Source organism: Silurus meridionalis, chromosome 5 (genome assembly GCF_014805685.1).
Source record: "Silurus meridionalis isolate SWU-2019-XX chromosome 5, ASM1480568v1, whole genome shotgun sequence".
In the NCBI taxonomy this organism is placed as follows: domain Eukaryota; kingdom Metazoa; phylum Chordata; class Actinopteri; order Siluriformes; family Siluridae; genus Silurus; species Silurus meridionalis.
Window position 1 is genome coordinate 9145267 of NC_060888.1, and position 12125 is coordinate 9157391.

Below are 12125 nucleotides of genomic sequence, written 5' to 3' on the forward strand. Positions count from 1 at the left end.
GGGTTTGTGAACAACAGCCTGTAGTACAACAGTCTGTAGAGTTTACATAGAATGGTACAATAGCCAAAATGAATGGCTGTTCTGAGAATGGAAGTGAATTGTCGATGAGAGAGTACTACAGAGACTGCACAGATTAAGCACATAAAAGCATAAAAGTGCACCTGAAAATCTGCAAGAACTGCAGAAGGCACAACATGGATCAAAATTTCAGGGGAATGTTCGAGGTGTCCATGCCAAGAGTTCCCAAGTGATTATAGGGCAACTGATGATAATACTCATTGCATGCCAATCAGAAGCAACATTCCTGCACAACTGCATTTTATGTCATAATCATTCATAGTCTAAGCCCTTAAGATGCATCCTGCCTCTGTAGCCTACAATAGACTTTTGTAAATATTTGAATGTGAGTCTAGGAACTGTGTTTATACTGCTCTACGGAGCCTCTTGGCAGCAGCTGGCAACATTTCTTAAGCCCTGAGGATTTATTCTTGGACATCAACTGGATAAAAACAATACCAACCAAAATGCTATGTAACAAGAAGAGGCATTTACAGAGGAATTTTTTTCTATCTGTGTGGTTTTCGGCCACCACTGGATAAATACATTTTCTAGCAATGAAAACATACTGTACAGTAAATAACAAACATTCTCTTTGAGGTCTTGACTGTTTTTTTTCTACCATTCAAGGATGAATGCATTCAGCCTGGGTATCACTAGCAGGAAATGACAGAAGGGCATTATTCAATGTCAAAAACCACAAAATAATTACATGCAATTTGTCATTCACATTTGTTTATCTGCCAAATTTTTGAGTTTATCATATTTAAGATATTGTTCTAGAAGAAAAAATAATATGTAGCAGTATACGGTATAAGCATGTTGTATAGACTAATATTAGCTATAATTACACTATAATAGAACTACCAAAACATATTATTTCATATAGTTGTTTCTAAAAACACTAAATAATAAAAAAAACACTGTCTTTGCAACTGAGAAGTTTCTTACAGCATGTGAGGTCAGTGAAAACACATCATCTACCCTGCATGACAAAATGCAATCTTTTTCAAAAGCAGAAACCTGCTGAGTCCCAGCCTGCTGTCTGGCCTTTTCAAAGACATAATGACTTGCCTCACCATGGAGAGCTGAGCTATCCAATTCCTGCTGCTAAAGTATAGGACCCAAGGGTCTCCTTCTGTCTCTGCGGCTTTGGACTAGTTTGTGGTTATTTAAATAAACAGCAGCATGCTGTGGGTGACAAGTCAGAGGAAACCCACTCCACGTCTCCAATATGTTTGAGAACAATTTACAAAACCCTGACAAAGGTTATAAACAAAATTCTTCTGAAGAATAAAAGACAGGCCTTCAGACTAAAGTCATCACCTTGACCCTGAGTGCTTCACATCTTCCGTTCAATTGTCCATAGACCAAAGTACTCCCAGTCAAGGCTGTGGCCTTTAAACTGAGAGCTTTCTAATTGATTTTTATGAAGCATAGGCAGAAAGCTGATCTCTAGGGGGGACACATTCATTGGCACAATGCCAGTTTTGGAGGCATGTTTGCTTTCACAGTAAGGATCTCCCCAGACCCCCCCAAAATAAGATTTATGACATTATTCGGTCCAGGTGCTTTCTATACAAAATCCAGGCACCATGTGTGAAAATTCTTTGCTATAGCATGTGACATAAGTGCAATAGGTTAGTAATTACATTCTGATATATTCCTTTTAGCTATGGTGTTTGGAATCACCAATTATGATTAAACATTGTGCCAGGTTCATCTGCATTTATCATGTCCCTGTGTTCATCTACTGATATAGTGCACAATTTACATTCTTAAATTACAATATATTGCACCCTAAGTAGCAAGCATATACAATGGTATGCAAATATTTACATGTATTTGACAATTGTTTGAAAAAAAGAGTAAATATGTAAAAAAAATATCTGTTTATAAGACAAACTAAAAAAAAAAACCTTCAAAAGTTGTTCCTATGACAGTTGTGCTCTACAGACCTGATAGACAATGCTTGAATATAAGTCACCTGATAATGAAATAAAACGAATAACGATAATGTCTTCTTGTTATATGTTTGTGTTTTTCTCTTAATAGAAACATTTATGCAAAAGCATATACATGAGTTGGTCTAATAATATGCTTTAGAAATTAAAGCAGTTTAGGATTACTGAGCACTTCAGAGTAGAATTGTGTCTCCTTTCGATTTTACTTGCTTAATAAAGCCTCAAAATGTTTATCATTCAAACACATTGTGTAGGAGATCAAATTTAATTAACTAATTAGAATGAGAATGAGAAATTAAATAACTTCTCTACAAAGGTTTATTACAAATGATTTGTTTAAAAATGTGCTATTATTGGAAAAGAATTCGGTTCTAGTGAGGTTTTCTGTAAGCAGACATTGATGGAATCCAGTGGAAGTATGTTGTAATAGTCTTGTAAAATTCTGTTGCTTTTTCTTAACTTTAACAGAAAAAAAAAGAGAGGTTGGTTAAGTAACACCAACAATTTATTGCTGCACATTTTACAGAAACAGTAATAAAGTAATAAACACGAATAGATTTGACATTTTAACATTAGTAAAGATTTTTTGTGAATTTAAATGGAGGAGAAACTCATAAAGGACATGTAGTCAAAGGAATTAAATTCCATTTGAGTTGGGCCATACCCTATTACTGATACCTTTCCTATAACGGTATGCCTAGTAATTTTTTTCTTTATATATTGTTCAATTTAAATTATGTAGATTAATGCATCAATCCTGATTGATGACTAATAATTTTTAATTTGGGTAGTTTTTACAATAGAGATATTGCTGAAGTATTTAGATGTCTAAACATTTGTGAAATTTTAAAACACCGTAAAAGGCTATAACCCTTCAGGAATGTCTGACGTTGTAAGATCCACCATTACTAAGATAGCCAGATCATAAAGCAGGCATTAAACTGTGAGGAAATAAGTGGAAGATTAAAATGGAGAGGAAATAAAAGCAAAGCCAGCAGAGTTTTGTTGTAACTCTGCAGGATTGGGTGAGGGAGTGGCAGGGAATATTGGATCTGCTATGAACGAAGTGTTGACTGAATGTTGATACTGTTAAAGGCAACAGTCAAAGGGTGCTGATGGATTTTACAAATATTTCAGCTGCTTTCCTTACATACAGATACTTTTCTGTCTCCCGTAAAATAGTTCAGTGTTGTAAGGGTCGAAAAAGAACATCTCACATCGTTTGTTTCTATAGGAAAATCCTAAAGGTTTTTTTAATGCTATTAGAGGCTTTGTTAGCATTAACGTCTATGCATTAAAAATGAAATGCATGTGTGCATGCCTCACCCTTTACTCTATACGAGCTGCAGGCCATTACATACCTCATGTCTCTATTTGACACATGCAGCCAGGCATGTTAGAAGTAATTTGAACCTATGCTTTCACACGACCATCTGCCTAAACAGGACATTATTATGGCAGCTCAGAATAAAGAAAGAGCAGGCATATGCATATCTTACATTGCAGTGCTGTGCTTCCATGTGGTCAAAGATTATCTACGTTCCCATAGATCCCACACTGGGAGACCTCTTGCTGGGTCAGCATGATGGCTGGGCATGATTTATGTAAAGTAATATTAAGCACACAGTATGAGCTGCCACATCTTATATATACCAGATCTCATCTATAATATCTTTTTTTTGTATGAAGATGTATAAGTTTCCATCATGGGCTTATATCCTCCAAAAATAAGTGGATCAGGTGAATTGCTGACTGGAAAAGACTGGCAAGGGGGGCTGATTTAGGGGCATTTCAAAATTACAGTTTCTCAATTAGTGTCCACTACTTGAGAAAGCAACTCAAAAATCTCCAACTGTTGTGAATACTAAAGTGATCCTGAACAGATGGTCATTTCTGTTTTCATACTTATAATGCAATAATCTTGAAATTTGTTTCTAATATGAAATTACCCTGAAAAACTAAAAACTTACTTACATAAAAATTACTTGATGGAATGTGTACATTGATTCCAGATGAATAAATGTACACAGTTTGTTTTCAGCATCATTTGATTGAGTCCCGGAATAAAAATAAATCACTCGATCTGAAAATCAACCAAATTTCCTGAAGTCATGTGGTACCGATGCTGCCCTCTACACCATCAGGCCACACAAGTGAATGTTTAAGCTATTTTGACTACTAGTCATTTTTTGTCAGTGAAAACATCCTAGCACTTACAGTACTAATACTGTGATTGGATTGTTTTAAGATGATTATTTCTCATATTATTTCACATTCAAGCCAAATAATTCAAAATAGTAAATTAGATATTTGTTTAAAATAAACTAATTATAAGAATGAAATCACACTTTGGTAATATGTTTAGGTATACTATACATAATATTTTCTATTACATCTGACCAACCACACATTCCCCTTTTTCACTGTACAGATGTAGAAAAATATACAAGAAGGTAAACAGGGGGAAAAGTAGCATCTGTAGCAAAAACAAGCTGCATGTTTTACAAGGTGGCAGTTTTACTTTTTTACATGCTTAATCTGCATTATAGTATAATAATGTAGAAACATTGCCTTCTGTGAAAAATGTCTTTTTTCAATAATTAAATTTTAAGTTCTAGAAGATTCTATGTCTATTTAATACATTTTAACTTATCTGTGATGATGGGAATTTGTGCCTGTACTGCAGCCAACTTGATGAGTAAGTAAAATTATTATTCATGTTTATAAGATTAACTAAAGGTGCAAGAGTTTCTGTAACATGAATCTGAACAATCTCATATTTGTGCCTGTATTAGGATAAATTGACCGTAGAAGGTGAGAAGAGTAGAGTAGATTGTTCTCTATTTCCTACTCCTTTTACTGTTATGAATATCTTTAAAAATATATATTTTAATAACTAATCAGCAATGAAGAATATAGGCAGGTTACTGACATGCTTTTTGGCAGCAACATGCAATGTATACTGGCTCTTCTTTTCTTCAGTTCATTAATGTTTGAGAGCATTCATTTTTGTGCAGCTATTCTAAAATCCCACCATACATGTTCAGGATGAACATGACAGTATAGATATAGATGAATAGACAGATAGATTAACTTATTTACTTACTTATGAAACCACAAGACGTAAATTGGACAAATATGAGAAAATCCAATCAGTCACAAGACTGGTCCAATCTGTCATCAAATGTGAAAACAGGAGCACTACTACTGCCATTAACCATTGCATCTTGTAGTGCTTGCTGAGAAAAGGTTCAAAATAGAATCCTATTAATATATGGGAAAGATGTTATGTGTTTCAGAAACATACTGAACAATCCCAATCGTGATTCATCAGAACATTAACTATGCATTTCTCTGGGAGGTGAGAACTTCATTAAATATTCATTAAGAGATTGACACAACAAACACAGTGGGGATTTATTCCATTAGCATAAAAAAAGAATAAAATGCCGATTCACATGAGCTACGGTTATATTAAATTCTTACATTTCTTAAAAACAAACAAACAAACAAACAAACAAAAAAAAACTGTGCATGTTCAATTCTGTAGTAGTAAATGAGCTTTTTCTCTATTTACAATGCAATTCCAGAAGTTTCACCAACCTTGCACACACCCTGTCATGCAACAGATGTGCGATTCGCCAGTGGTTTCTAAGATGACTAAAATAAACAGCTTGCAGCATCAATTTGTCAGAGAAGTGAAGTCATGCTGTCATCTTGATTGACTTCTGGTCCAAATCATAGAAGACAGGGGGCATATACACTGCCTATCTTTACAAAATACAGCAGCATTGCAGTAGGTTTTTCTCTTTGTGCTACATGAATGGAAATATTGTGACTTTGGGATGCCTTTGATAAGTTATTGTTTGTCCTATACAGTAAATGTCCTGGTTTCCTTCCTCTTTTTCTCTATTCACAATAGTTGAAATACTAATCAATAAACGGAGGGTCTGACCATCATAAATGCATACATTTAATGGCCACATACAAAGACATGAATGAGGCCCCAACCTTAGTGTCAGGAAAACTACACAAATGGACGACAGCACTGTGCTTTTTTTAACTTGTAGGACATGCTTTGACAAGGCCAAACCCTAACATTTCAGTCAGACAGTGAGGCTTAAAGCCAGTATTGGCATGCACTGAAATAGCACTGTGTCCGGCCAGCAGTAGAGGGGCAGCCAGGCCAAAGAACAGACCTCCTCCACTTAACAAGAGTCAGCATCTCTTGCTCCCTAGGGAGGAGCTTAGTCAAAACTGCAGCACACACATCACAAAAAATAAAGGGAATAAACCTTTTGTCTACTGCATACAAGGCCAGTGCAAACTTTGATTCCTTTGTTGTCTGTGAAGGATGGGAGCCAAAGAAGGCTCAAAATCCCTTTTGTGCAGATTTATCTGCATACAAGTGCCCTTCCTATATCCTGGCTGAACCTGATGTGAAGTGAGGATGTTTCAGGGGAGGTGGGGGACACATCAGGGTTTGCTTCCTACGTGCCACACTCATCTCCTGACTACAATTTCCTGTACCTGTGCCGACGGCCACACAGGACGTGCTTGGCTGTCCACAGCGCATTTTCAATTGTCATCACGTGCATCCCATAACTGCTTCATTCTCCTCCCCGCAAGGTTAGAAGGAACAGCATTTCCCATTGACAACTGCGGAAGAACCACAGAATCCTCGGATTCTCATGAACTACAGGGTCACAGGTCAAAGCTAGATATATGCACCTAAACTGATTTTGAGTTCCTTCCCTTGACCTAGTTAAATTAGCATTTTATGATGTGGGTCAGTGGGATTGTTGTGTAAGTGTCACACACAAGTACCTATACTGCAGGGGGGCATATTTTTTTTAAAAAAGGTTCCCATAATAAGGTCCAAATAACCTACATTTTCAGAAATTCAAGAAATTCTCTACAGAACAAATACATTAAACAAGAAAAAAAAAATCCCCCCAAAAAATCTAAAGAGATGTTATCTCTGTACTTTATCTTAGGCAGCTTTGAAATCTAATGAAAATTAGTCATTTGACATCTATGTAATCATTAAGGCATCCCATGGTTTTTATCCTGAGACAAAAAAGTCCAGTAATCTTCATGCCTCTTAATTCTTAACATCTCACACTGTTCTCAAACCTGCTAAATTAACAATTATTTTAAATCTACTATCACATTTACAATAAACACACTAATTTGGAGAAATGTAGAGTTACATTTGATATACTGTAATGTCTAAATATATTTAAATATAAATATATTAGTATTTTAAAAATACACTAGTATATATATATATATATATATATATATATATATATATATATATATATATATATATATATAACCGTGTACTTTAATAGGCAAGCACTTGTAAATATACTAGAAAAGAAGTCCCAGGTATTCTATATTTTAGTTTTATTTTACATCAATAAATTATATATATATATATATATATATATATATATATATATATATATATATATATATATATATATATATATATATATATATATATATAAAATAGAGAGAGAGAGAGAGAGAGAGAGAGAGAGAGAGAGAGAGAGAGAAAATATATAGAGAGAAATTTCCCCACTGCGGGACAAATAAAGGTTTATCTTATCTTAAGGTTTATCTTATCTTATATATTATATATATATATATATATATATATATATATATATATATATATATATATATGAGAATGCTAAATACTCATGTCCACTTATTTGTTGTCCATGTTTAATTATTTGTCATCATGTTTTAATCCTGTAATGTTTATTATTAGGTTACAAATATATTCTATTAAGCAAATAGGGAAGGATTTTATTGACATTTTTCTCTGTTCTTGACTCAAAAGAATATCTTGTCTTTTTCCTTCTCTTTCAATTTCTATTTCACTATAGGGGTGGAATCAGGGTGACATAGCTGAGACATTACTGAAGTGAACATTGCCACTAAATCTTCAGAGATATCAGAGAAACCTTTAAGCAAAGAAATATCCCTCTGGACAGTGATGATGATGCAGCCATAAAAACAGACAGAAGGGTCAAAAGGAGGTATGTAGGACGGATAATAGAATGGGCGTGGGAGACCAGGAGGAAGTTGGCAGTATCCTCCAACCCCACCAAATATTCTCCTTCCCCTGAACGCTCATTGACCTCAATAAAATGGCATGCTGGGTACAAAATTAGGTACAAGGTAGTATTGAAGCTATAATGACAAATAAAAAAAAAAAACTACAAACAGTATTTTAAGATTATTCTGATATCAACAAGCTAATTTATATGGTCATTTACAACCAATCTGAGTACATGAAAATTAACCAAAGATTTTATAAAGATAAACAGTGAACTAAACAATATCAAGATCACCAGTTTACTTTGCAATGCTTTATACATATAACATTGGGGAACAACTTTTATTTAAAATCAATACTTACTCTCTGTTTAAATCATGTTAAATAATGTTTAAAATAAACATTTGCTTTAAGATTATGTGTTATTAAGCTTATATCTTCCTCAAATAATAACTAATGCTTATAATTCATTCATGTTTTTGTAGTAACTGCTTTATACTGGTCAGGATCTGAAGCCAGTCTTGGGAACAAGTGGGCATGCGATAGCAATACAACCCCTAAAAAAGCACCAGACCAGTACATAGCACGATACACACTCCTTCCAAAACCTGTTTATACTGGTGCCTTTTTTACGTGACTGAGAAGCGTTTTCTCACCTGACCTACAGCTACAATATTACAAAGGAAAAACCTAAACATAAATCAGTCCAAATACAAATAAAGTCTGGAAAGGAATACAGGCTCTGTGGGGCTTTATACCTGCTGGAGGCCGTGTGAATAGCACATGAATCTCGTCTTTTCTGGATCTCATTAGCGAAGACATGGATATTAGCTCACCACTCAGACCACAAGGCACTAGATTACACTTAAAACTCAAGAATTCCAACCTGATAATGATTCTAACTTCAAACACCCCATACCATGTGGAGCAAAGCATCAGTTACTAAGCTTTAAGTTGTTCTTAATCACCCAGATGATAGCGTTTAACACATAAAATAAATATGTTGCTTGACATAGAAGACAGGAGGCTTTTGAATCATAAGATAAATGTATGTTCAGATAGTTAGTGTGTTGAAGCCAGTGTTGAATGAAAGGCCCACTTCACGGTTGTATTCTCATTTTGACTAGTTTAAACATGTTTATTCTTAGAGCTGCGTTAAATAAAGTTAAATCAGCTAATCAGGACTTTATCTTTTGGCATTTAGCAATTGTTAGCATTGTTCTTGCTCTAGGCTTTTATTTGTTGAGCAAGGTTTGATATTCTTAGCTTTTAGTTCCTCATTTACTTTAAACTCACTTATACTAAAAGACCAAAGGGGTTTTTTCGGTAAATGAATCTGAAACTGTGTAATTCACTTTGAGTGAAGATTAGGCTATTTCTTCAGAGGAAAAAAACTTTGGTTTTACTTCACCAGCATAGACTTCACTGTTTCAGTTTCCACTTACTTATAACTCCTGAGTTAGAAAGTTAATCTACATATATGGTCAGACTTTCTCTTCTGTCAGTCTCATCATAAAATTTTTACTATCACTGCTTGCACATTTTATTCATTCTTTTCCCTGTTGAAATATTTGTGCACTGTAATTATATATAAAATATAAAACATGGTAGACTGAGATTAAGAAATGCATCAAAAACTTATGGAGCATGTCTAATACCCAGACCCAGTCTTTGGTACAAAAAATAGGCAGCCCAATTGCATGAGTCAACAGGTTTCCATGTGGTTTGCATTTGGGGGGGATTTCTTAGTGGGGAGATATTCAACTTTCTTGTGATTGTAGAATTCTGATGCTGAAGGATCTTTCAGCATCACAAAGTGCAGGGATTGGTGTGTATAACCTAGCAACAACACAAACCCTAACTGAGTCGAAATACCTTTATTTCGAATTTAGAAAGAAGATGCTTTTGTGTGTAATAATGGAGCGGTGCTTTGTGCAGCGCAATGAAAAAGAATGCACGAATATAATAATAGATGAAGAGCGCTGATTTTAATGCCAACGGCTGATTCAAAAAAAAGAACAATTATGACAACAAACAGGCAATAAGTCATAAAGGCTATATGTGAAGCAATCATCATCAAGTTCCTATTATTTCGACCTGCTCAGTCCATCTGATTTCTCTATTTCTCTAGCACAATCGGTGATGTGAAGGTTTGACGTAAAATTGGATTGTGTATTCATGGGTAAACAACCCCGAATGGCCTAGTTTGTTGTGATTAATTTTCTTCTTGTCAAAATCTGTTTACTCCAACACAATTTCAGTATCATTAATCATTTTAAGATGTTAGTGTCCAGTGATCATAGATAATTGGCAGTTAAATTAAAGACAAGGCTCCCTCTAGTGACACAGGAATAGTTAGGAGATGCTCTGAAGCTTGTCAACCAACATCCATACTTTACTCATCAGTATCACTGCAGTTGCCTAATCCTTCATGACTTCATGGCTGTTTGGAAATGTGCAAAATCTGTTTTTTTTTTTTTTTCTTTTCATTATCCATGGCAATTGCACTTGGAGCATTGTCCATTTCCATCAATTCCAACATTGCATACGCCATTTCTATCAATCAATGGAGCATGCTCAATTTCCATTACTGATGAAGCAAACTTTAAAGTGAAGTTAACCCACCAAATGGCATAACAGAAACTGTGATTTGAACATCTTAAAAAATGTGCATGTATTTTATGATATTAAAATACACACAGTGATGCATTTGCCAGGTAAAAAAAAATATATACCATGTAAATGAAAAACATCCCTACAGTATGTAAGGGTGTAATGCAAACTAAGTGCTTTGGAATCGGTGCTTAAAGACGATTAGGATGTAATCAGATGAACATTGAAACAATAAGTTGATGGATATGAATAACAGTAACTGCGCCAAGCCCGCTGCAAACTTTTACTCCAAACTTGCGCTCAACTTTCCATTGTCGCAAAGTCGCAAACTCACCTGAGATAGAGGCGATCCCGATCCAAATTCTGCCGAAAAGCATCCAGTCTCTCTTCATTTCCAGGTTTCCACAATTCAGGTGGGTTTTTTAAAAGTTGCAACAAAATTGCATGCGTTATTCTGAACTCATTTAATTCACCGGAAGGTAAATCCGAAGGAAAAGAGCGTTCAGGTAAACCGCCTCTCTCTCTCTCTCTCTCTCTCTCTCTCTCTATCCTTACCAGGGAAAGGATGTGTGGAAGACAGAGAGACAACATGCGGCCTTTTCTCCAAGTGTACAAATGAGATTCATGTGGACCTGAAAGGATTTACACTCGTTTCCTTTTCCTCCTCTCGTCCAGCCTGTTGCTTGATGAAGTGCTCTGGGGGCCGCGGGCTGAGGGTCGGACCTTCAGGACGCACACACCCACACCCACACACACACACACACACACACTTATTCGCGCGCAAGCACGCACTGAGAGTGTGTAAAAGCCATAAACGTTTCCTCCATAGTAACAAAATGCTATAATGACAGTACAGAGTTACAAACTACATACAATTCAAATGTGTATTTATAAAGAATTTGAAAGATTATTTACAGCATTTTAACTTATTAATCATCTGTTACAGAATATTCTGAATTCATTTAGGACAATATTGATACCATTGATGCCCAGTGTGTGCATTCTGCCCAGTGATGGACTGACAGGTACTGAGTGTATATACCCATTGTTCCCAGTATAAGCTCTTAGATCCATTATGATCCTAATAAGGGGAAATCTTGAGTCAAGTTTCAAAGCAAGAAAGAACTTTAACTCACAAATGATGAAGATTTCTTTTTTTTTTAAGTTTCGGAAGTCTGTTATCACAGACATTTAGTTGCTAATATACAATCAGTTGCTTAATTTATTAAGCTTTCCTTAGGTTTATTCAGTGCACAAAAAGATAACATGTAGACTTAAAAAATGTATGCATGAAGTGAATGGTTTTCACTTGAGCATAATAAAATATACAAGCTCCTATACTTTTCCCACTTTGTGTGAACTAATGGGCACAACATCGAGCACTTATAGCCACTTACTGAGCAAAATCACCTATTTTA

At 35.1% G+C, this 12125-nt stretch overlaps 1 protein-coding gene across 2 annotated transcripts in view; it reads right to left on the reverse strand.

Moving 5' to 3' along the window:
• Window positions 1-11511, reverse strand: part of flt4 (fms related receptor tyrosine kinase 4) — a 39311-nt gene extending 27800 nt beyond the window's left edge. The window contains exon 1 of one of the 2 annotated variants that reach the window (XM_046849238.1): window positions 11042-11511. In XM_046849238.1, the coding sequence (XP_046705194.1) occupies window positions 11042-11099 (58 nt within the window). In that variant the 5' untranslated portion in view covers window positions 11100-11511. The remainder of the gene's footprint in view (window positions 1-11041) is intronic. The other variant, XM_046849239.1, reaches the window with a different exon arrangement.
• Between the last annotated feature and the right edge of the window lie 614 nt (window positions 11512-12125).